The sequence below is a fragment of the Stigmatopora nigra genome, chromosome 21 (genome assembly GCF_051989575.1).
Source record: "Stigmatopora nigra isolate UIUO_SnigA chromosome 21, RoL_Snig_1.1, whole genome shotgun sequence".
In the NCBI taxonomy this organism is placed as follows: Eukaryota; Metazoa; Chordata; class Actinopteri; order Syngnathiformes; family Syngnathidae; genus Stigmatopora; species Stigmatopora nigra.
The window spans coordinates 4280918-4303997 of record NC_135528.1 but is presented as its reverse complement, the minus strand read 5'-3'; the positions used below and the strand labels follow the sequence as shown (position 1 = coordinate 4303997).

General features: G+C 39.8%; 2 protein-coding genes across 7 annotated transcripts in view; both read left to right on the top strand.

Annotated features, from left to right (window-relative positions):
• The window catches only part of triqk (triple QxxK/R motif containing), a 29414-nt gene extending 21618 nt beyond the window's left edge, over positions 1–7796 (top strand). The window contains exon 5 of one of the 2 annotated variants that reach the window (XR_013330241.1): positions 7665–7796. The gene's annotated coding sequence lies outside the window, so the exon portion shown is untranslated. Of the gene's footprint in view, positions 1–7661 lie in introns of both variants that reach the window. The other variant, XR_013330240.1, reaches the window with a different exon arrangement.
• A 659-nt stretch (positions 7797–8455) lies between these two features.
• runx1t1 (RUNX1 partner transcriptional co-repressor 1) overlaps positions 8456–23080 on the top strand; it is a 28581-nt gene continuing 13956 nt past the window's right edge. For 4 of the 5 annotated variants that reach the window (XM_077742937.1, XM_077742934.1, XM_077742936.1 and 1 more), the window contains exon 1: positions 22418–22552. In XM_077742937.1, the coding sequence (XP_077599063.1) occupies positions 22501–22552 (52 nt within the window). In that variant the 5' untranslated portion in view covers positions 22418–22500. Of the gene's footprint in view, positions 8769–22417; positions 22553–23080 lie in introns of those variants that run through there. The other variant, XM_077742935.1, reaches the window with a different exon arrangement.

The window sequence follows — 23080 nt, the reverse complement described above, 5'->3', positions numbered from 1 at the left end:
ACATTTGGCGCATGTGCTCCTGTTTTTTGCTAATTGTGAAGGGGTTAGCCATGCATTACACAGATGAGTTGTGCGGGGGCCATTTAGCATTAGTGTCTCCATGCATCTTAATGAAGTGATAAATTCTCAGCATACTAATAAAGCTGCTAAGCTATTTAAGGATGAGATGCTTTACGCAACAGTGGGCAAAGAATGCAAATATAGGTTCACAGGCAAGAACTGCATTTAAACCAATAGGTTCACCCAGGACTACAGTTCTTTAAACCTAAATAATAGTTATAGCATTGGTAACCAGACAACCTTCAATTTAGTAAGAGGAATGATGGGAAATATATTCACGCAAATCAAGGGTGTCAATCATTTACAGGACGAGACAACTAAATGGTCATGAAGGTTTTTGTCGCTTGACAACCATCAATTTGAAGGTTGAATTGAGATGATTGGTGGATAATGTTGGCACTTCTGCCTCACAGTTCTGAGATTGAGTTTAATTCTCACATATACTTTTTGAAATTGTCTTTCATTTTCATGCAAAAAGTAACTTTTCTTAAATCTGCCATAGATGACAATAGCCATATTTAATCAAAATTTGAGATAACCACAAAAGTTTGGATTGGATAACCGTGTTGCTGAAATATATATATAATCATACACATACACATACATATATAAGCAAATATAAACATACACATCTGTACAAGCAAAACGTTCTATTTCCTTCTAAAAATACTACTTTTTGACACAAATATGGACCACATTTCGCCATCGCTAATCTCTCTCTATGCAAATGAATAGGACGTCCATTGTCGCCAATGGCAGCCTGCGATTTAATAACCACTAGTCATTTAACGCTTGGCAGTATCCATAAAAAAGATAAAAGGCGCCCATTAGCGTGAGTTGCTCTTTACGTATGTGTGCGGGCTGGGAATACAGAAGCCCCGCCCCCACTTTCTGCACAGCTGGAAGAAGGTCGAGAAGGGGGCAGGGAAGTAGCGGGTGCGTATAGCGTCACGCTTGTGTGAAACTGTGAAGCCATCAGCTATATGTCGGGGCATCTGGCAGCACTAAAAAATACATCTAGTTAATATTTTATTAAGTGTGTGATGTATGTGAGGAAGATGGGGGGAGGGATGCTGATCAACCACATCACCCCCTTCCACACTTTCACAGTAAAATGCGGTCACGAGGGGAATCGTCGTAAGGAAGACGCTGTTAAATGTTCCTTTCTATGGCGACTTAGTTGTGCTTTCTTGGACAGCGATGTCCGTTAGTAACAATTTTACAATATTTGGATTGAGTTTTGTCCATGATTAGCCTACGCTTATCGTGACGGTTAGTGCAGGGGTGGGCAAACTTTTGGGCTCGGGAGCCACATTGACTTGAAAAATGTGACAGATGGGCCGGGTCAGCATGAAAGACGATACATATAAAATAAAGTGCATCCGTTAAAATTACATATGAAACATAAACAGAAAAAAGGACTAAAGTATTAACATACTCATCACTCATCATTAAAGTAAAAAGTATAAAGTACAAAGTCAAGTCAAAAGGAATGTATTAAGAAATTAGTTTGCCCATGTCTGGGTTAGTGTGTCGTCCTCACAGCTATGGGGTCCTGGTTCAAATCCAGGTCGGTCCACCTATGTGGAGTTTGCATGTTCTACCCGGGCCTTTGTGGGTTCTCTGGGTACTCCAGTTTCCTCCCATATTCCAAAAACATGCATGGTAGGCTGATTGGACATTCTAAATTGCCCCTAGGTATGAGTGTGAGTATGAGTAGGTGTCAGTCTCATTGTGCCCTCTGGCCCAAAGTCAGTTGGGATAGGCTCCAGCACCCCCCATGACCCTACTGAGGACAAAGCGGTGCAGAAAATGAATGAATAAATAGTCCTAATCCTACCCAATGTTGATACTACTGTATTAACCGATATCCAATTAATTTGTATCGTTGCAGCCACTAGATGTCCGATCCATTTTGACGGGGAGGTGCGGCTAAATGTTTGTTCACCCCTCCCGACTTCAAATAGATTGGATGTCAATGACAGCTAATGAGGTAAAAAATAAAAATGATCTTCCTCTGGCCAAAATGCACCCTCCCACTGTTTATCGCTAGTGCATAGACGTCCAATCCATTTGATCCAGAAGGGTTGGCAGTACATTCCCGCTTCAAATAGATCGGACATCTAGAGCCGGTAATGTTAGCCAATGAGGTGAAAAAAAACAATGTTCAACAGTGGTGAACAGACTAAAGAGAATTCTCCTTTGTCCCGAAAGGTGCGTAATTACACGGCTGCAAATGCAAATCCACATTCTGCTTATTAATTCCATTCTGCCCGTTTCATGTGACTGACTGCACTTAATTAGATCAGATTGATTAGAGCCCTTTTTCCCTTCTTTACAACCACGTAATTATGACGAATAGAGGCACTCGACAGAGAACGGCGCTCGTGGCGTTTCCTTCTTTACTCGGGCTTCAAAGCCTCTGTCGGGAGCCGAGCTCCAATCACCGAAACTTTGATTGACGTATTCACGATGATTGATTGGGTGCACGTTCGTCTTGGTGCGTGTTCACGGTAGACATTGATAGTTCATATGTGATGGGGATAGACGAAAAAAATGATGGAAATATCTTTTAGATATGCCGGAGAGTCGTTTTCGTTCAAATATCGTAGTTTTTCTGGGACAAAAGTGCTGCGTGTTTGGTTTATGACGATATATTTTGGCTAAATATCAAAATACATGTGATAAATAACTTGTTTAAAAAGAAATACATATTTTTTCTTCGAAATGCTAAATTACTGGATACATATTCTACTGTCAAGTAATTGCTATCATGGATTTATCAGTGTCTTAACTCCTCGTCTGCCATTGGTGGTACTAGATCGGGGGTGGGTAAACTTTTCGGCCCGGGGGCCACATTGACTTTAAAAATTTGACAGATGGGCCAGGTCAGCACAAGATATGATACATATAAAAAAGTGCATCCGTTAACAGTACATGTGAAACATAAACAGAAAAATGGACTAAAGTATTAACATACTTCTCACTCATCATTAAAGTATAAAGTACAAAGTACAAAGTAAAGTAAACATTGCATAGTATCTCCCGATGACATAATTTTAGTGACATATTAGTATTAGTAACCATATTAGTATACCCAAGTGTGCTGTCAGTTAACTAGTGGTTAACCTGTCAGGAGCCTTTAAAATTGGACTTCTCCATGTTTTTAAATGAGATATTCTTTTTGTTCATGTATTTTTTTCAGAAATTCTCTCTTTATTGTTGTGTACATTATTTATTGTGTATAAAAACTAAATAATTGGTCATTATGACCACCTTTCAGCCCCCAAAAAGTGCACTCTGTTTGTAAACTTCTGGTATTAACTGAATGAAAAGAACTAGGGCTCACGAGTAATTTTTTTTCTACAGTTCATATGGGTTAGATTTAATCACCATCTTTTCATTTCCCGCCTTCAGATAGAGCAAGTCCCATTTTGGAAGCGTTGCCGAGGAAATATGGCAGATAAGCCTGCTCGTGTAATAACTTTTTTTTCTGCAGCAGTGCAGAGATGCGTCTAAAAATATAAGAAAAAAAATTAACTGTTGATTAGCAGCAAGATGGCCGATGACCACAAATCTAGCAGAAGGGAGAAAGGCAGCAAAAACAGTGACAGCGAGCAGAAATTCGTGTTGGTGAGACCATTCTTATCATTTTTCTATTAAAAGGGTGTCAATGATCATTTTTCAGTGTCATGGCCGGGGCTAGAAGACCAATTCTTTTGGACAATCGGGGGCGAATGAATAAATGTCTATTCGCCCTACCCAGTTGAAAACAATTGGATGTCTAGCTCCGTCAATGGCAGCCAATCAGATAAGGCAGGGCGGGTCAAAGTAATTTTTGTCTCTAGTTGATCAAATATAAAATGGATCAATTACTATTTTACTTCATTTTGATTTAATTGCATTGAATTTGATAGGAATGTTGCCCCATCCAACATGGTCATCCTAAGACCTCTAATTGTATTCTGTCATGCATTAAAAGTAGTAGACGTCCTATCCATTTGAGACGATACCAATATTTTTTTTGAACTGACTAGTCAACACAACATAGGAAAAAAAGGACAACAGTACCTTGATTGCTTTGAAGCCAAACATGTATTTTAAAAAAATACTCATTTATTGTGTCAGCCTATTGCAAAATTGAGATGCAAGCCAATAAATTAAGTTTATTTTACCTCGTGAACCTTAAAAGCACCGTCTTGATATGAACTTTTTCCCACCCTACCTGGCAACCATCCATCAGTAGTGCACCAGGGCTCGACGCCCCCCTCCCCAAAACTCCCGGATGCCCAACGTTTGTCGCAACAGGCCCCAGCTGGGCGGCCGCCAAAGCCCGCTCGTTACGCGATGACTGATCGCTTCATATCAGGTGCGCAGGAGCGGTGGCGGCGGCCAGCTGGACCAGGATTTTTTTTTTTAAACGCGGGTGTGGGGGCTTCTCTAGCCAGGTGGGTGATGATGATGAATGAAGCCTGAGGCGGGGAGTTCGAGGGTTTTGTTGCCAATCATTGCACATGACAAAAAATGGGTTTGCTTTAGTGTTGCACCAATATTTGTATCGTATCGATATGGCACTCGATTGAGAAGCTTCCTTCTTCCTTCCTCCCATTAGCTTTCAAGCTCTTTGACAAAAAAAAAATGGCGTTGTGTTAGGACCTACCGTATGCATGCATGTACATCTATGTGTATGTATATATGTACTTATATATGTATGTGTATGTATATATGTGCTTATATATGCATGTGTATGTATATATGTGCTTATATATGTGTATGTATATATGTGCTTATATATGTATGTGTATGTATATATGTGCTTATATGTACATGTATGTGTATGTATATGTGCGTATATATGTATGTGGATGTATATATGTGCTTATATATGTATGTGTATGTATATATGTGCTTATATATGTATGTGTTTGTATAATTATATATACACGAGAGAAATTGCAAAATTCAATGATTTTAAAGCAATTTTAAGGGTAGGGCTTATATTAAAAATGTAAAATCTACATCCACATATTAGTTTATCCTTAGTAGACGTAAAAACTTTTTTCTTTTTCAAAAAATTGGAGGAGAAAGTGTCTCAATACTTCGGAATTAAATCTCTCATAGCTGCTTCTTTCACTTTCATTGTGTTTTGCTCGTCAATGGTAAAGATTTTTTTTTCTGACAGGTTAATTCCATTTTCTTAAAAGAAATTCCTGCACTTGCTAATTAATCTTGCCAGGCCTTTGAATTACAACCGGTTGGCGCTCATTTTTTTGTTTTTTTGTTTTACAAGCATTCAAGTGAGGCTGAATGACTTGAAGACCAACACAAACTCAACAAAAAAAAGTTGTCATCACCTTGGCCCCAAATTGCCATTTCAAAAAGGATTTATACTTTAGCCGCCTGCAAAGCAATTTTCTCCTGTCTTCTAAATTCTTTGTGGCGCGTGTAGGAATTTGGCCTTCTAACACTGAATGTAGCACGTTGAAATAAATACCACCGCAGTTTGATGGGAAAAAAACAACAACGTGTTGTTAAATATTATGACTTGGTGTAGTCATGTTGGAGAAATCTCAAGGTCTCAGCTCTACATTGACTTTTAAAATTTGACAGATGGGCCGGGTCAGCACAAGATATGATACATATAAAAAAGGGCATCCGTTAACAGTACATATGAAACATCAACAGAAAAAAAGGACCAAAGTATTAACATACTCATCACTCATCATTGAAGTAAAAAGTATAAAGTACAAAGTCAAGTAAAAAGGAATGTATTAAGAAATATTAAAATGTCATTTAAAAAAAGAGGGGCTGTAAAACAAAAAAACAAATAGGAGTGGACAGAGCCTCTGCTTTCTTTGTAAATAACTTCAGAACTAAAAGTTAGCCTTGTAAATCCAACATGATTACCCGTGAGAAACCTGAAATAAAAAAAAAAACCCAGCCACGCAAAAAAACAGCAAAATCAACAACAGGTTGCACGCACGGCGTTTCTTCCCCGACAATCGCAGCGAAACATCTTGTCGGCCGGAGGCGCGAAGAGGATAAGCGCTGAGGAAACCTGAAAGGGAAGAGCCAACAACCCGCGATAATGGCGCAGGGCAGCAGGAAACACACAACAGCGCCTGTTTTTTGCCGCCGGGGGGGTTCCCGAAAGTCAAGTGCCCGCCGCCGTCGGCCACACACGCACACAATGCGCACAATCCGCACAGGATACCTCGCCTCTGAAAGGGGGAAACATGCTGCGCGTGATACAGACAGGCAGACTTCCTGCATTTTCCCACCTAGCGGGCAGCCACCTGTGTCACCCAGCCGTCGGCCTCGGCGGGTGTCGAAAACAAGCGTGCCCCCGCGTCTTCGCCACGGCGTAAAGGGGACGCTCGATGGTAAACAAGTGTCATTCAAAGTCGTCAGTTCAAGTCTGAGCTTTGGTGGCATTGGTAACAGGTCAAAGGGGAGGAGCTAAGTGGAAGGACAATGATAACAACAAATATCGGAATAGAAACAGTTGAAATGTTAGGGTTTTTTTGTGTACTACTAGAGGGAGCTACTTTGAATGTCATGACGTGACATGAATTTTATGGTGGAGTGGGTTTTTAAGATGTATATTTTTGATATACATATATATGTATATATGTGTGAAGGCCAAAATAGTTATTTTTTTGTGAAATGATTGTTTACTGTCATGGAAACCATTTTTGTCACTATTTTTTTTCGTAAATTACGATGAATCTTTTTGCTATATTTTATGTGTAGTCTTAAAATGATCATTTTAAGTAAATTTGAAGTATTTTTAGGTATCACTATTGTTTTACGCAAATAATGCATGAAAATAACAGTCTACAGTCTAATAATTTTATTTTTGATCAATGATCAAACATTCATTTTCTGCCAGGCCTCCTAATTCAAACAAATTGGACCTCTATTAGTAACAACAGGTATCAATCTTAATGACTAATGACCTTAACAAAGCTCTATGTTATTTTGTCATCACCACCAATTGCATTTTTATTTTTAATCACATGACCTTTCTGACGAGTTGATCGCCATCCTCCGCCCCATCTCCCACATTCTGGCTTTTCCCCCTCCCGACATCTTTGTCTGCCTGTCGCCTCTTTGCCGCAGACGGCGAGAAAATGATAGGAGCCCTGCAATCCCTCGGTGCTAATGGCGTCATCTTCTTCCCGCGGAGATGCCGCCGAGGGAACAATACACTCTGCCGGGGATGGAAAATACGCCGAATTATTTGCGTACGCGACAGACAATAGCGCTCGCTTGACAGGTCGAAGCGTCTCGCTCAGACGGAGACGTGACAAAGACTACAATTTAGGACAGGATTGAAAAGTCGGCATCGCTCCATTCAAATCGCAATTTTCTAGCAAATGAATCTGGTCTGGTCCGATTTTTTTTTTTACACATGTCCACCAAAGACCAACCACCGACTTTGTTTGATTCGTATTTTAGAAACTGATACAATTGGAATAAAAATCATCGTAACATCAACCCCATTTTGATACCTGGCTTTGGTTCTGACCCAAATGATCATTTTCTTGCATTTTTACATCAAAGACACGTCCCAGTGCTAATGGACTTCCTATTTGCAGCAGCTTCTGCAAGTTGCCTTTGACTGACTACGCGGTCCAGATGACTTCCAGATGGTGCGGCCAATGTGTTTGCCTTAGGTCACCCAACCAGGCGTACCGACGCGGCGTGTGTGAGTGCGCCGGACAGACACACAGCAGTCAAACATACCCTGGAGCTTCCGGCTGGTTCTTGTCCACACCACAGCTTGGGCGTAATGAGTGATAATTCTTCGCTTACGCTTCCCATGCTGGTCCAAAGCATCTGATCAGTGATGGCATTTTTGTCCTCCAAAAGAAAAAAGACAAAAAGTGGTCCTTTTAGTTCAGATTTTTAGTGTGGAATTTGATGCAGTCTCACTCCCGTACTATAGGGGCACCATTGAGTATTACAAAGTCATTCTGTGGGTTTTCCCCGGGTACTCCCATTTCCTCCCATGCACAGTAGGCTGGTTAAACACTTTAATTTGAGGTTGATTGGTTGTGCATCTCCTTGTGCCCTCTTATTGGCTGGCCACCAATTCAAGTTGTCCCCTACCTTATGCCCATATTTGGCCGGGATAGTCTCCAGCACCCCCCGCGATCCTTGTGAGGATAAACTGTTCAAAAAAAGGAATGAACTAGAAAAATGACCCTTTGTTCCAGATTTTCTATCAATGTATATATACTATATTCATATCTCAAGCCTTTCCCCCCAAATGTATTGAAAGAAGAAGCGCTCTCCAATGAGTGCGTGCTGATGCTGAAGGCCCCGCCCCCTGCCACCTGGCTGCGCGCAGGCTCCCTCTCGGCGTCAGAATGAGGGCGACGCCACACAAGCTCAGCTTCATCCAGCGTGTCAAAACCACGCGTCCTCTCCTCATTTACCCCAAATTCTCGACGTTTTGACGGATTTCAGGACCCTTCTCCCCCTCCCCTGTGCTCCCACGTCACCCACTTCCACGTTTTACCCCCGATCGCCTCCCAACTCCGCACCCTCCGCACGGACTTTTTGGGAAGTACACGCCGCCGAAGGTGCGCCTTCTTCGGGACGCGCAGCTGCAGAGTCGCGGTCCCCTTCCCAGAGAACCGCCGCCCCGTTATCCACACAACAGACGTGCCGCATGGTGGGAATCTCCGACTCCTTTCTGTGTGAGTACCTTTTTTCTTTACATTTTTTAATAAATGATGCCTTGTTTTGTGTTAAATTGGCGATTTTGTGATAATAGGTAAAGGCTTTCACTTGTGCGCTTTATCATCACATGGCTTGATTGCTCTTGACTTGTGTTCATTTTAGACGTTTTTTTGTTGAATATATGAATGATATATGTTTATTTATTCTTATATTTTTCTAAACAATATGTGTGGGTAGCCTATTTCGCGATGTGTAACGGGTTCTGTCGTGTTTGAGCTCCAGTGGGAATATTGCTGTCACACAGATGGTGTTGGTGTGATGGTGCGATGATGCAAATGAAGTCATAAATAGTTGTTATAGAAGCCAGTTTTTTTGTGTGTTAAATTGTTTATCAACCGTTTATAGGCCAAGTATACGATTGAGCATTTGGGCAAAAGGAGAAAATTGAGGACTATGAGAATAATCGGGATTAAAGTCGCAATATTATGACAATACAGCCACATGTTGTGATAAAATACAAAAACATGGCAATAGTATTATGAGAATAAAGTCATATCTTGTAATATTATGTCATAATATATCACTTTATGTGATTTGAGGAGGCTTAATGTTATATAATTTCAGTTAATATAAGAAAACATATGTATTGTTACTTAATTTAATGTAGTATTATGACTTTGACATCGTAATATGTTAGTATTTTGATTGTGCATCTTTTTGTGATATGTATGGATGCATTTGGGCTAATTTAGCCAAATTAGCTAAAAAGTAATTAATACAGTGTTAAAATGATCAAAACAGAGCATCTGATGAGGCTATGTTTTTCAAATCCTTATTTCTGGGCAAATCTACATCAAATAATCAATATAAGAATGGACACCAATACTTTGTCATCGCTGACACTTTATTTTTTTCATTTTTAATCAATTATAACTATGATTTGTATTAACTCATTGGCTGTCATGGGTGGGGCTAGTCGTCCAATCCATGGCAGCCATTGACAGCCAAAGATCAATCGCAGTAATAATCAGATGGGGAAAAAAAGATAAATAATGTGTAAAGACGCAGTGTATAAACAAGTTAGTGTTGGGCTCGCGGTGTTCCCGTTTTCCGGATCATCCGCCACCGCCACCATCTGCGTGCCGCACACCTGGCGCAAGACACCCACTCATCCACCCACTCAAGCCCCCCCCCCCCCCCCCCCCTTATTGGACCGCGAGGTCAAACACATCAGGCAGACACACGTGGCCTTGCAATTATGTTGTGGCTGCATCTTGGAAGTGTAAAACTACAAGTAGCAGGGTTGGGCTTTTTAATGATATCGAAGAAAAATTGGCTGACATTTTCTCATTTCTGCATCGATGCTAGCCTTGCAAATTAGACGCTCCTGCCTGATTCATTAATTCATCATGCAGTACCGTCTTGACGATCTCGAGTTTCTAATCACTATGATGACTAACCGAGCCAATCGGGGTAAAGGGGCGGGACCTGGAAACGTGAGCAGGAAGCAAGTATCAATACAATAGCGGAGTGCAAAATGGTTCTTGTTTGTGATTCATTTTCAAAGTTTTGTGCCTGAAATACCCTTAGTTTTTATATATAAATAGATATTTTTGGTTCCTACCATAAAAAATGTCCATTTGCTAGGTTGGTATGTGTAAAATATTCATCTGGGATGTATGAAACACCTCATCCAGGTTATAAAAATGCAGTTTTTTAAAGCACACATTTATAGATTTTCATGTATGTTATATTTGGTTTGCATTCAAGATAACTCACAAACCAATAAAGGGATTATCAAATGTGCAAAATAGATTTGTAATCCGAATTTTGGGGTCATTAGGTCAAACGTCAGTAAAAAATCTCATAATAACAAACGAAAAAATACATTGATCATTGAACTTGTTTTGTTGTTGTTTTTATGTCAATTTACAGATAGTCAAATACACAATCTTAAGAAATTTGGCAAAAATTAATCAAAACCTCGCTCACAATAAGATTATATGTTTACTCATTGACTGCCATTGACGGTGATGGGCGTCCAATCACTTCTGAAGGGAAGGACAGGTAAAGCTCATTCGATCGTTCGAAACAATTTTTTCGAATGTTACGCTTGACTAAAAGCTCTTTTTGTTCAAATTCATACTCATTTTTTTTCAGCGCTATATAATAACGATTCCGGAATACTGTAGGCATAAAAAAATAGCGAGATTGCTGACAAAAAGTGTCATAATGAATTTCAAAATGAGATTTTTCAAGGCCGATTGTGATGGATGGGACTTTTTTGTGGTACTTGCAGCTCATATAGATCGGCCCGAGCTTCACAAAGTCTCCCGGTCGGTGCTATTGACGGAACCAAGTGTGTGTGCGAGCACACGTGCGTGTCGATCGATAAGCCCATCGATGGTTATCAACGAGAGGGTGGTACTCGTCGCCGATTATTGAATTTCATCAACCGTGAAAGACGGTGTTTAAAGGACTGCAGTTTTTTTTATTGAAGCAAGAAGGTGCCGTCACTACTGGCCGACGTTCAGAAAATAGGCGTCTGGCTTTGTTTTGTTAAAGACTGGCTGCATTTACATGGACCAAATTACGTGAAATTATTAAAATTATAATTGGATGCACTTTTTAATCATCATGCTTACCAGTTTTGGTCCCAAAAAACAGTTTTACATGTGTACTTTGTCCATTATATTTTCACTATTTGACCTTATTTTGGACATTGATAAAAACATTGCCTCTACCAGGATGGCTGACCCTCAAAAATAACTCAAACACTTCTCCCTGAGGTTTACACCTCATTTAAGTTACTTTAAGAGCATTTCACATAGCTTGACCTTGTATCAAATGATTTCTGTATCCATTGTGACTCGTTTTTTTTTATAGATAAATATTCAAATTTGCACTACTATTTGCCTTTTGTGCATCTTGTGACACAATAAAATGCATCGGTAACTCTCCCCAGGCACTTTCTATAGACTGGAATTGAGTCTCTAATTAACTGTACTTTCTCAGACACACACACACACACACACACACACACACACACACACACACACACACACACACACACACACACACACACACACACACACACATACACACTACGCGCGCACACACACACACACACACACACACACACACACACACTACGCGCGCACACACACACACACACACACACAGATGTCTGTCCTGTCTTTCTCTCGCACTGTTTATTTTCCTGCTTCCATCTGGAGTCTGCTGATATTGTAATCGCCCTAATGCACATTGCCTTCCCCTCACTCTCTCACACACGCGCACAATGTGCCCATCCTGACAAGCCCCTTTTCTTATTCTCTTCTTATTCCAAAAAAGATAAGCTGCTGGTTGTGATTGTGTCATTCGGTGTGCGCGTGCAGGTGTCTAAATGTGTATGGAAAATTACCACCAAAAAAATCCAAATAATGACAGGCTGAGTCTCTAAAGTGAAAACGTTACCTGGTATCACCTCAGTTGGGATTTAGAAGGGGTGGAATAGGTCAAATGTCTGTTTTTTTCTTACAAAAGTACTTTATAGTTGGTCTTAGAGACATTTTTGTCATATTTAGTCACACTGTGGATGCCAAGAAATTCTTCAGTATTGAAATGTATTGTTGTATTAATCAAATAATAATCGATATCAACTCACAATGATATAACACGTTAAAATCGACCCATTTCTACACTTCTTTTAGCTTCCAAAACAAAGACGAGTCAATCTACTTTTGTGTTACAGCACATCTGCTTTCCCCTTGTAACCGAACACTCAATATTGAAAATTCATAAATCCATCAATACGACCTATTTTTTTTTAAATCTCAACGTCATTCGATAAATCCCAACCAGTATTCCGACGGGACATTCACGTGACACTTATGATGTTTTTTATCGGGCCTCTTCGCGGACACATTTGTCCGAAACGATCCGACGTAACGACTCCCGCACGATAAAAATTCGGGAGTCGAAAGAAAGAGAGCGTAACCCCCCAAAAATCCCCCCCTCTCCTCCTCATGAGCGACGAGAATCTTTTTGCAGATGTTGGGAGATTGTTTGGCTGGCGCGGCCATGATCTCGTTCCCATCTGTTTCCAGTACCTATGTCTCTTCATCAACATCTGTTTTTCGCTAATCCACCCGCACCTCCTGACTAATGCTGCCTTGGACATGTGCTAACCATTAGCAAAGTCATAGCATTCACAAAGTGGAAGAAGTTTCGCTTTTTTTTTTTTGAAGTTGTTTCCATAACTGCAAACAATTTAGTGGTTTGGATGATTTAGCGACTTAGCCACGTTAGTCGTTTGGTCTTGTTTATCGTTTTTTGGAGATTTGGGGTAATGCATAAGGCGTATTTCATCTAATGTTGTGTTCAATGTTAAAATTTTTATTTTTAATGTACTTGGTACATTAAATTGAATGTTTTTTTTTGTTGGTAATTGTTTCAGTGCTGTTTAGTTGATTTTGTCAGAAAACCAATGCATTTGACCTGCAAAGTATTAAGAAATGCAAAACATTAATCATTGTCATTAATTGGTCACAATCCAATCAGATCAATGACTGCAAAAAAATATTAAAATGGTCCTCTTTTAGATGTTGTTTTGTTCAAATGTACGCTTTTCATTTAAAAAGATCGGAATAACATCAGCAAAATCAACATGAACTTTCCAATTTCAATGTCTGACATTAAAAACTAGGCTGAATATTGACTTTTTTGCTTTAGTTAACATGATTTCATCACTTTATGCCAACAATATAACAATATCCTCCTTCAGCTTCTAGGATTATTCGTCAAAATTATAGCAATTTCAAAATAAATCTTTTTAGAGTGCCTGCAGATCATTGACTGCCAATAACGACGATAGATGTCCAATCATAAGACCCTTCTTCCTGTCAATGGCATTGGATGAGTTCATATTTTGTCACCTGGTTGTAATTTCCTAACAATATACCGTTGCAGTGAATAGATTTCCTCCACTCTACTATAAAACCTACTCATCTTAGACAGGCAAATTGAAGTGTTCCCTTTTCAAAGTCGCACACATTAGGGGGTCCCAAAACGCTAGCAGAACCGCAATCGAGTTTTATCCAGAAACCGAGCGAGCTGGCGGGCCGGCCGGCCGCCGCGACCGCATGGAATGTTTCCACAAAAATAGCCCCGACGATTGGAAGTTGGAGACTTGATTGAAAACAGCGCCGGCCGGTCGGTCAGCCCGAGCAACAGGACAGGAACCGGGTCGGCCACACAATGGGCCTTCCGAATGTGAGGAACCCAGATAGCCCAGCGCTTCAGGAACCAGAAGGATGTCGGCATACGTATGCCGCTCAGGATGTTTGTGTATAGTTTTTTCTTTTTTTTTTTTTTTACCCGGGCGTCGTCGCAGGTGATTCGTGAGGCGGATGCTCGTCCCGGCCGTCCTATCGGGTTTCCTCAGAAGCGCCCTCGGGGGGAAGAAACCCGGTTGCCGGGCAGCGTTTGCGGAAAGGTGGAGTGTAAAAAGATCTGTGTTTTCCACAAGTTCTGCATGTCACATGCTAGGTTTTCATTTTTTTTTTTTCCATTGCGACGTTAGGTTTGCAAAAAACGATTATTTCCCCAAAAAAATATCTATTGTAGATTTTTTTGTGTGGGGGGGGGGCGTTGTGATTGATAATTGCGATTACAACTCCCATTTCCAAGTAGATTTGATGCAGCCAGTGACTATATAAACAAAAAATAGTTGAAATATATAATAAAAAAAACTAAATAACTCTCACCTCAGAAACTTTCACTTCCCTTTAAAACATAACTAACTGCCAGTGCCCACTTTCTCATTCCGTTGGACGTCTATCGCCGTCAATAGCAGCAAATGACTAAACTCTCACCTCAGAAACTTTCACTTTCCCTGAATCTTATATCATACAGTGCTAGTATTCATTTTTCCAATAAGTTGGACGCCTATGTCCATCCATGAGGTCAGTACATGACCAAAAGTCAATGTCATAACCATTTTTTTTGGTTTGTTTTTCAATTTTTTCGAGGTTTATGTCCGTCAATGGTAGCCCGTGAGTTAACACAAGCCCATGCCATAACCTTTTTTATTGTGTTTAGAATGTTTTTTCTCCTAAATCGACAAATTCCTCTTATAAGTGTCAAGAAAAGCATCCGAAAAAAAAGTCCATTCATTTTCTAATCGATGAACTATTGTGATCTTCCCTATCATTTTTCCCCCCGTCGCTTTCCCCACCGGAGAGACCTCAACAGATTTCTTCGCCGATTAGTATGTACGCCGCGTATCGCCAGCGTTAGGTGAAACGGGTCCGCTGCGAATAGCATAGCATCAGCCTGCAGAGGAGGAGGTGGAAAGATCCAGATGGTTGGGGACCTGCAGCGCAGTCGGGGGTGCCTTCACGCTTCTGCTCTCAATGCAGCATTCGGCTATCTTGGTGCGCCTCCATTTTGCAAAACGACACTGAGAAACAATTGGCCGGCAAAGAACGAGGGTCGTCGTCCACGTCTTCTTGCGTTTCGTCAAGCTGCTGTTTTTTTTTTTTTTTTTTTTTTTTTGCTCGAGCAAACGTGCCCACCTGATCCAATCAGCGGCAGTCGGGGGTCTCATCTCGGCAGCACCTGCTTTTATTGATTATCGGTCACCTGGGGGAGGCGGTCGGGCCAAATGGCGGCGATGTATGAATGCCAATGAGTGTTAAGCGAGGAATAGCGGGGAAGGCAAGACGTGTTGATTTTGGAGAATTAGGTTGGAAATGGTGGAAAGGGCTTTCATGAATCGTTTTGTAAGATTGCAGTATTCTGTTGGGGATTGTTGTATTCTTTTTGTAGTTATGGGCCAAACCTACAAAAGGTGGAGCTTGTGTGGAATTCGGTTTTATAGTTGGTTGTCTGTATGATTGTCTTCTAATAGATAAGATAACTCAAGACCGAATAAAGGGATTGTTATCCTGTGTGATATGTTTGTAATATAGAGAAAAATCAGTGACTACGTTTTGGGGTTATGAGGTCAAAGGTCACAGAGGATTAACTTGTTAAACTCAAAGGTACTGAATAGGTGGTATGATTAGAGGAGAAAGGGTCAAAGGTCATAGGGGTCAGAAATATTGTGATGCTTTGATTGTTGTGATAATTTTGGAAAATTATTAGAAATTGTTGTCATAATAGTTAGTAAAAATGTAAAAAATACAAATGTTGCATGAATAGATATAATTTTACACCAATATCAATAATTAGACAATTCTTAACCATTTGACATTTTTAAAGCATTAAATGTAAAAATCGTGTTTTTCTGCTGTGAAATCATGTTGTGAAGGTTTATTAGAATTTTAGGATGGAAAGTGGCTTTTGCAATTATAGGCATCATAACATAAGATATTTTTCATAGCAAATATATATTTTTTCATTAAAATTATGACAGTTTTTACCACCCCCGTCCAAAAAAAATAACCCTACTAATTTCATTTATTCTTGTAAAATGGCACATCTTTATTTCCATAACACTACATTACATGACTCCCTTGGATGAAGCATTACATTTTTTTCCCCACAATGAATGCTATCTTTTTTTTTTTTTTAAACAAAAACCCATTATTTTTGCAACCAAATGTAGACCGATTGAGCCACCTATCGATTGTAATCTCCCATTTTCGCAGCCAAGTAGCGTTTTGTTGTCCTCTCACGCACACGTCTGTCTTCTTTGTGTCTGTGTTTTTGTTGCGCTGACATTTGTCGCCTCCATTACTGGCATCGGAAGAGGCCGCCTGGGAGCGCGAGAGCCTCGTTGGCTCGCAATCATCTCCGCACGCTTTGTCTCGCGCGCGCGGCACACCAATAAACAGAGAGGCCGGCATAATACGCGCCGACATATGTTAATCACATGTTGTGATGCCGGCAGAGCGCCGCGCGGCGGGGGAGGCAATAAAACCACAGAAGAAGAAGAAACGAGGATGACAGGAAGTGGTGGGGGATCAATAGAGCGTCCATTAGTTTAACTGAGTGCATCTCGCCGGATGAGCTTTGGGGTTGCTCGGCAGCGCCGCATTATATTCGCCATAAAAGCACTTTATTTTTCATTTGGAATTCATTGGAGTGATCGGACGGAACCGCAACGGCGCAATCGGAGGGTTTCCACGGCAACGGCCGTGGGTTCTAACACGCCGTGCCATTGACGCCGATAAACGTCCTATTCATGGCTCAGTTTCAAAACGGATTGGACATCTATCGCAAGCAATGGTAGCCGTGGTGGGCAAAACAATATATGTTACAAAAGTAATCATAATAGGCCGTAAATGGAGATACATTTGCGTAAAAACTATGTATATATATGTATATGTGTGTATGTATATGTGTATGTGTATGTATATGTATATATATATATATTTGTGTGTATGTATGTATACATGTGTATGTGTATGTATATGTATGCATATATGTGTATGTGTGTATGTATATATGTGTGTATGTATATGTATGTATATATGTGTGTATGTATATGTATGCATATATGTATTTATATGTGTATGTATATGTATGTATGTGTGTATGTGTGTATGTATATGTATGCATATATGTATTTATATGTGTATGTATATGTATGTATGTGTGTATGTGTGTATACATATATACGTGCATAGATATATATACATATACACATGCATACATATATATACATATACATACATATACAAACATATACATACATATACATACATATACATACATATACATACATATACATACACATACATGTATATGTATATATGAATGCATATGTATATTTATGTGTATATGTATGTGTGCATACTAAAAAATATAATTTGACCTTTTGACCTTGTGACCCCAAAATGGAATCACCTGTGGTGACATGTCCACCTTGACAGCCAAATGTTGTTGGTGGTTAGATACATTGTTTTAGCTGTATTATGTATTTTTAGATGGCTATGGTGCTTTTCTTTTCATTTTAAAGGGAAAAAAAATCAGAGGAAACCAGTTTTTGGTGTAAATACGGTATTTTCTTGTTGGCAAATCCGGACGCTAACATGGACGGCAAAATGCGCTCCAGTCGAAATGACTACAAAAACAAGAGCATTATCTTTCATTTTTTCGTTCTTACGTGCACAAAAAAAAGCATAGGCGTAATGTCGCGGGGGTCCCGGGAAGCCAAAGCAAGGGCAAGAGAACGCCAGCGGAGCGAGAAGTCGGCGGCGATGCACAGATGGCGAGCTGTCAGCGCCCGCGCATCCATGCGTGCGCGCGCGTGCCCTCCGAGCTCAGCCGTCGCAGATGGCAAAAGCTCGGCGGACGCTGCCGCTCGTTTGGCATCGCCGGCCACCGTGCTGCCCCCATGAGGGACTATAGCCCCCCCGCCCAAGCGTACCTGCTGCCAGCTGTACACTGTAATGTAGTACAGTCAGCCAGCATAATTACAAATACTTGATTTTTACTTTTACTGGACTACTTTTAACATGTGAATACAGTTGTTTATGTAACATTGGTTCTTAAATATGTCAGAGTCATCTTTACCTTAATATTTTTAGGGTTTCCTTCAAAAACTGTTTTTGTAGTGGAGTAAAATTTTGGTCCAAATACTCCATTTTGTGTGTATGTAGTAATTATAACATTTTCAATAGATCATATTCTCTTTTAACTGTGTATATTTTATTTTTTGATATTTAAAGTATAAAACATGTTTATTATTATTAAAAACAAAAAGAAGGTATTGGTAATGAATGTCTAACGTCAATAAATTAAAAAAAAGGAACAAGCACTCACAAACAACCCTATTGTAAGTAAAAGTCTTAAAATCTTATTTTTAGTCCTTACAGCTGTCATTTTAATTAAAGTGAATGTTTCTGGAGTGAGGCTTTATCCATAAGTATCATTAATTACCATTTTAAAATTTGATTAAACATCTAAAATGATCACAATTCCACAAATTAAGTGGAAAAAAAATGTGTCATTTGCAATTGGGAAAATAAACTTTTTTACTCCATTAAAAAAAACAAAACTACTAGGTATGATTTCTCCTTTAAACATCAAAACAAGTTAGAAATCCATTGTTTTGTTTATAACTTTAAAAGTCTCGTCATCACACTCTCAATTAGACATGACATTTTCTGGCCTAAAAATAGAAGATTTTGAACGCCTTATCGAACTTGGCTGTCATTGACGTGGATGGCCCGTTAATGTCATTGAGAAGCGAAGCGCTTCTTGTTGCCGCCACTCGCCCAGCGTTTTGGCTTTCTGTCTGCGTGCGGGTATTTTGCCACTGTTTCCCCCCCACACACCATCACACACGCGCTCACGCACGCACGAACGCAACGCAGCGGGAGAGGGTCTGTGCCAGGCAAGCTGTTCACGAGCTGGTGCTGGCATGGCTCCAGAGAGAATGAGTGGTGGCATCCATCTGTAGCGCCGCAGCAGTCGGGCTTGGGCGGCCCACAAAGCCGCCTTGTTGTCAAAGTCGGCGACACTAAATATTATTCAAATGTCAGCCTTCCAGTTCAAACTATAAGACATTTATCCACGTCATTTGCAAGTAAATGCTGGTTTGTGGTTTTCTGCTGTTGGAATTTTGTTTTATAAGACAAAAAGACACTTTTTCAGTCATTTTAAAAAGGGCTTCATAGTAGTAGACATCTTTTGCTGCCAAAAAATTCAAGTAAAGTTTATTTCCAAAGCAATAAGGAACTTATTATATGGAATTATGAATACTATTCTATTTATACTTGTATACATTTGAAAAAATATTATTTTTACATCATTGTTTGTAATTTTATGATTTTTTTCTTTCCAGTTCAAGTAGATTGATGTAAATTAAATATATGTCGTCTCAAATTCCTCCCAAAACAACCCAAAAAAACTCATCTTTGTTATAATTAATTGGACATAGCATTGGTTGAAAATCCATTAAATCCATTGGATCATTTTCTACCTTATTTTCCAAGCAAATAAGTCACCATAGCAACTTTTACGAAACTCCACCCATTGAAAGACTCAAAAAATCTATTTTAAGATATTTTTTCTCAAAGGCAACAGATGGCAAGAACAGCCATCACACTTTCTATTGACTTATTTGAGGAGAAAAAAACATAAAACAAAACAGCAAAGGACAACTGATGTTTGACACAACATGTGTTTTATTGGCCATCGTGCACATCTGCGAGTGTGTGGGAAGTGTTAAGACTTTGGCGCCCGTCTTTTGTGTGTGTGTGTGTGTGTTAATATTTGTGCGATGGAACAGATGGTGTTCAGACCTTCAGCGTGCCATTGATGAATCTCCTTATGTCTTTTTGCTGGCTCGGCACAGTGTAAACATTGCAGCAGGATGCGCAGGAGTGTCGGGATTCGCCGCTTCATTACGACGCTCATTTTTTCTTCTTCTTCTCTGCAATAGGAAACTGTAAATAACGCCCTGGCTTTTATGCATTTTGTTTTTGTAAGAGGCGTCCAATCTTGTGGTTGATGGGAATTCTGTTTAACGTGAGTGGATGTAGATTGAAAGTGAAGTACAGTTCGTAGTTTTGTGATATTTAGATGTTGTGATGGGAATTTTTGTTAGTTGAGTGGTGGGCAAAATTAGTAGTGTTTTTTTAAAAACAGAGACTGGTTGAAAGGGTAAATCAACACAAAGCAACTTTAGCAAAACCAGTGGGCAAAAGTGGTAGAGTTTTTCGGGACATGCGGTTTATTTTATTGTGTAGTCAAACTTCTAATAACTTCTAATAACGTTTTGCGGATCAACTTTCACAAATTCAATACATCGCAGCTTGGATCCGCTAGATATATATGAAAATATATCATAGAAACAATAATCCTGGTCTCTAGAGGGTAGTATCTCTCTTGGGGAGTTGAATTATAGTATCAACAGGGTTTTCTAAGGCTAACAAATATTAAAAAGATGCCCTAAAAATCATGGTTATTCACCTATTGCGGCAGGATTCGGACACTAATAACCGCGATAAACGAGGTAGTACTGTAATTGATTCTCATATTGATCAGCAGTTTAATTCCTTCATGTGTTTTGTTTCTAGGCTTGTCCTCATCTACCAATCCGATTGTTTTCTATCTTTGAAGTTGTGATGGATGACATCTATTGGAAAAGCCTTTGCCTGCTTTTATGTCGCGAGACAAGTGGGGGCGAATCAAATCTATATATATATGTGTGTGTGTGTGTGTGTGTGTGTTGCGGCATTGCTTCCATACATCTTCTTGACAGCCGGGTGCAGTTTGATGGGCCATGTTCTGCATGCAGCTCCATCTGTCTGCCGCACGCACGAATAATGATGGAGCCGCCGCGGAATCGGCGCCGCACTGGCATACTGATCCGTCTCTGCCATCGCCTCGCGAAAACTCAATCTGGCCACCTGTCCCTCACCGCGTCCTTCTCCCAAAGAGGGCGAGGGGAAAACGTGAGGGCGGGGGGGCAATGTATGTACGTCTTCGGCCCCGCCGCCAGCCCCCCACGCTCTCCATCGCCCTTTTTGTTCCCGATATGTCCATCTCAGTAACTGAATCGTTTCATATCTCTTGAAAGGCTTAAAATGTCGTAGAGCACATGTGTCAAAGTGGCGGCCCGGGGGCCAAATCTGGCCTGCTGCATCATTTTGTGTGGCCGGGGCAAGTAAATCATGAGTGCCGATTTTCTGTTTTAGGATCAAATTAAAATGAAATTTATAGATGTATATTATATTTACTGATTTTCCTCCTTTTCAATCAATAATTGTAATTTTTTAATAATTGTTTTCTGTGTTTTTATTTAAAACATCAATATATAAAAATATTTTCAGTTTTCCACTATAATATGGAACATAATGATTAAAAGAGATTTTCCTATACTAAGAAAAAAAGCTCAAATAAACATTGTTTTAGATCTATAAAAATGAAATAGTAAGGGTTTTTGAGCGGTTTTTTTTAATCCATTTATAAAAAGAAAAAAAATATGTATATATAATATATCTAAAATGGTCGGACACCCTTGCCTTGGACTGAAGACATTTTCAACCTCAAGTGTTGGTGTATATCCACTCATATTTCAAGGCCCACATAATTACTTATTTATAACGATGAAAATTAGAGCTGCCGAGATCCATCGAGTCATTGATTATTCAGTGAATTGGAAAATATTTTTATGGTCAATGAATTGTTTAGTGGCAAGCGCATCAGTCTCACATTTCTGAGGTTGACAGTTCGATCCCAGGTGGATTCTGGCCTCTTGGGGTGGATTTGCATGGTCACCCCCGGGCTTGTGTGGGTTATCCCTGGGTATTCTGGTTTCCAGCCTCATTCCAAAATGATACCTACTAATTGTACGCTATATTATCCCTAAGTGTTAGTGCATGCCCTGTGATTGGCTGGGATAGTCTCCCTTTTAAGTTGAAGTAAATATTTTTATATTTCTTTATTTGTATTTGGCATATTAGTTCTTTTTAACATCAATGGACAATGGCCGTTCCCTTAGTTGCGTCTTCCACAGTTACAAAGAAATCTGATTACATATACACTAATACTGTCTTTCTTCACAATAAAGCGTGTAAGTTTTGATTGATCTCTCATTTTCTTAAATGTGATGTCATTTTCCCTTTGGCGAAAAAATTAATTTATATCACAGTTCTTTGCTTTTATGACAAAATGAAAAGGAACGACGTCACAAGGCTTTGCGTGCTCCGCCTGTCGTGGAAATGATGATAGTGGGAATCCTCAAATAGCCAACATTGCTCTTTAGATTGTTCAGAAACAAAAACCAAGATGAGTGAAATGAGTCGTCTTAACGTAAAGAAGCAGAGATACGACAATGTTGGTATGTCGGAACATTATTTCCATTTAATCCAATGCTAATTGAATATAATCAGTTATTTGTAGGTCGTTTAATGAGCAGTAATGGCAATGCTACTTTCCATTATTTACAAAAGAAGTTAGCATTATTAAGCACATTTTTTTTGCTCACTAACTACTACGCATTTAAATAATGGACATCTATTATATGACTTTTAATTGTGATTATTTGACTATTTTCATATGAGACTGCGTTCCTACTGGGCTGCCATTGATGGTGGTAGTCCATTTTAATTGCAATATGCATTGGACATTTTTTCTTTAAAGTATGAGCACTTGTACCCCTTCTATTTTTGTGTTTTTTTTGTAATGAAGTACACGTTTTATCCACAAGCGGTGAAGCAACATCGGTCAGTTAGTGACCTCATGCATCCTTTATTGCAACAGCAGCCTTGTTACGGGGCTCATGTGATGCAACGCCAACGTAACCTCGGCAACGGCGCCAGAGAAATATTCGGTAAACAGGGGCCACCGTGTACTAAGTACGTTGCGC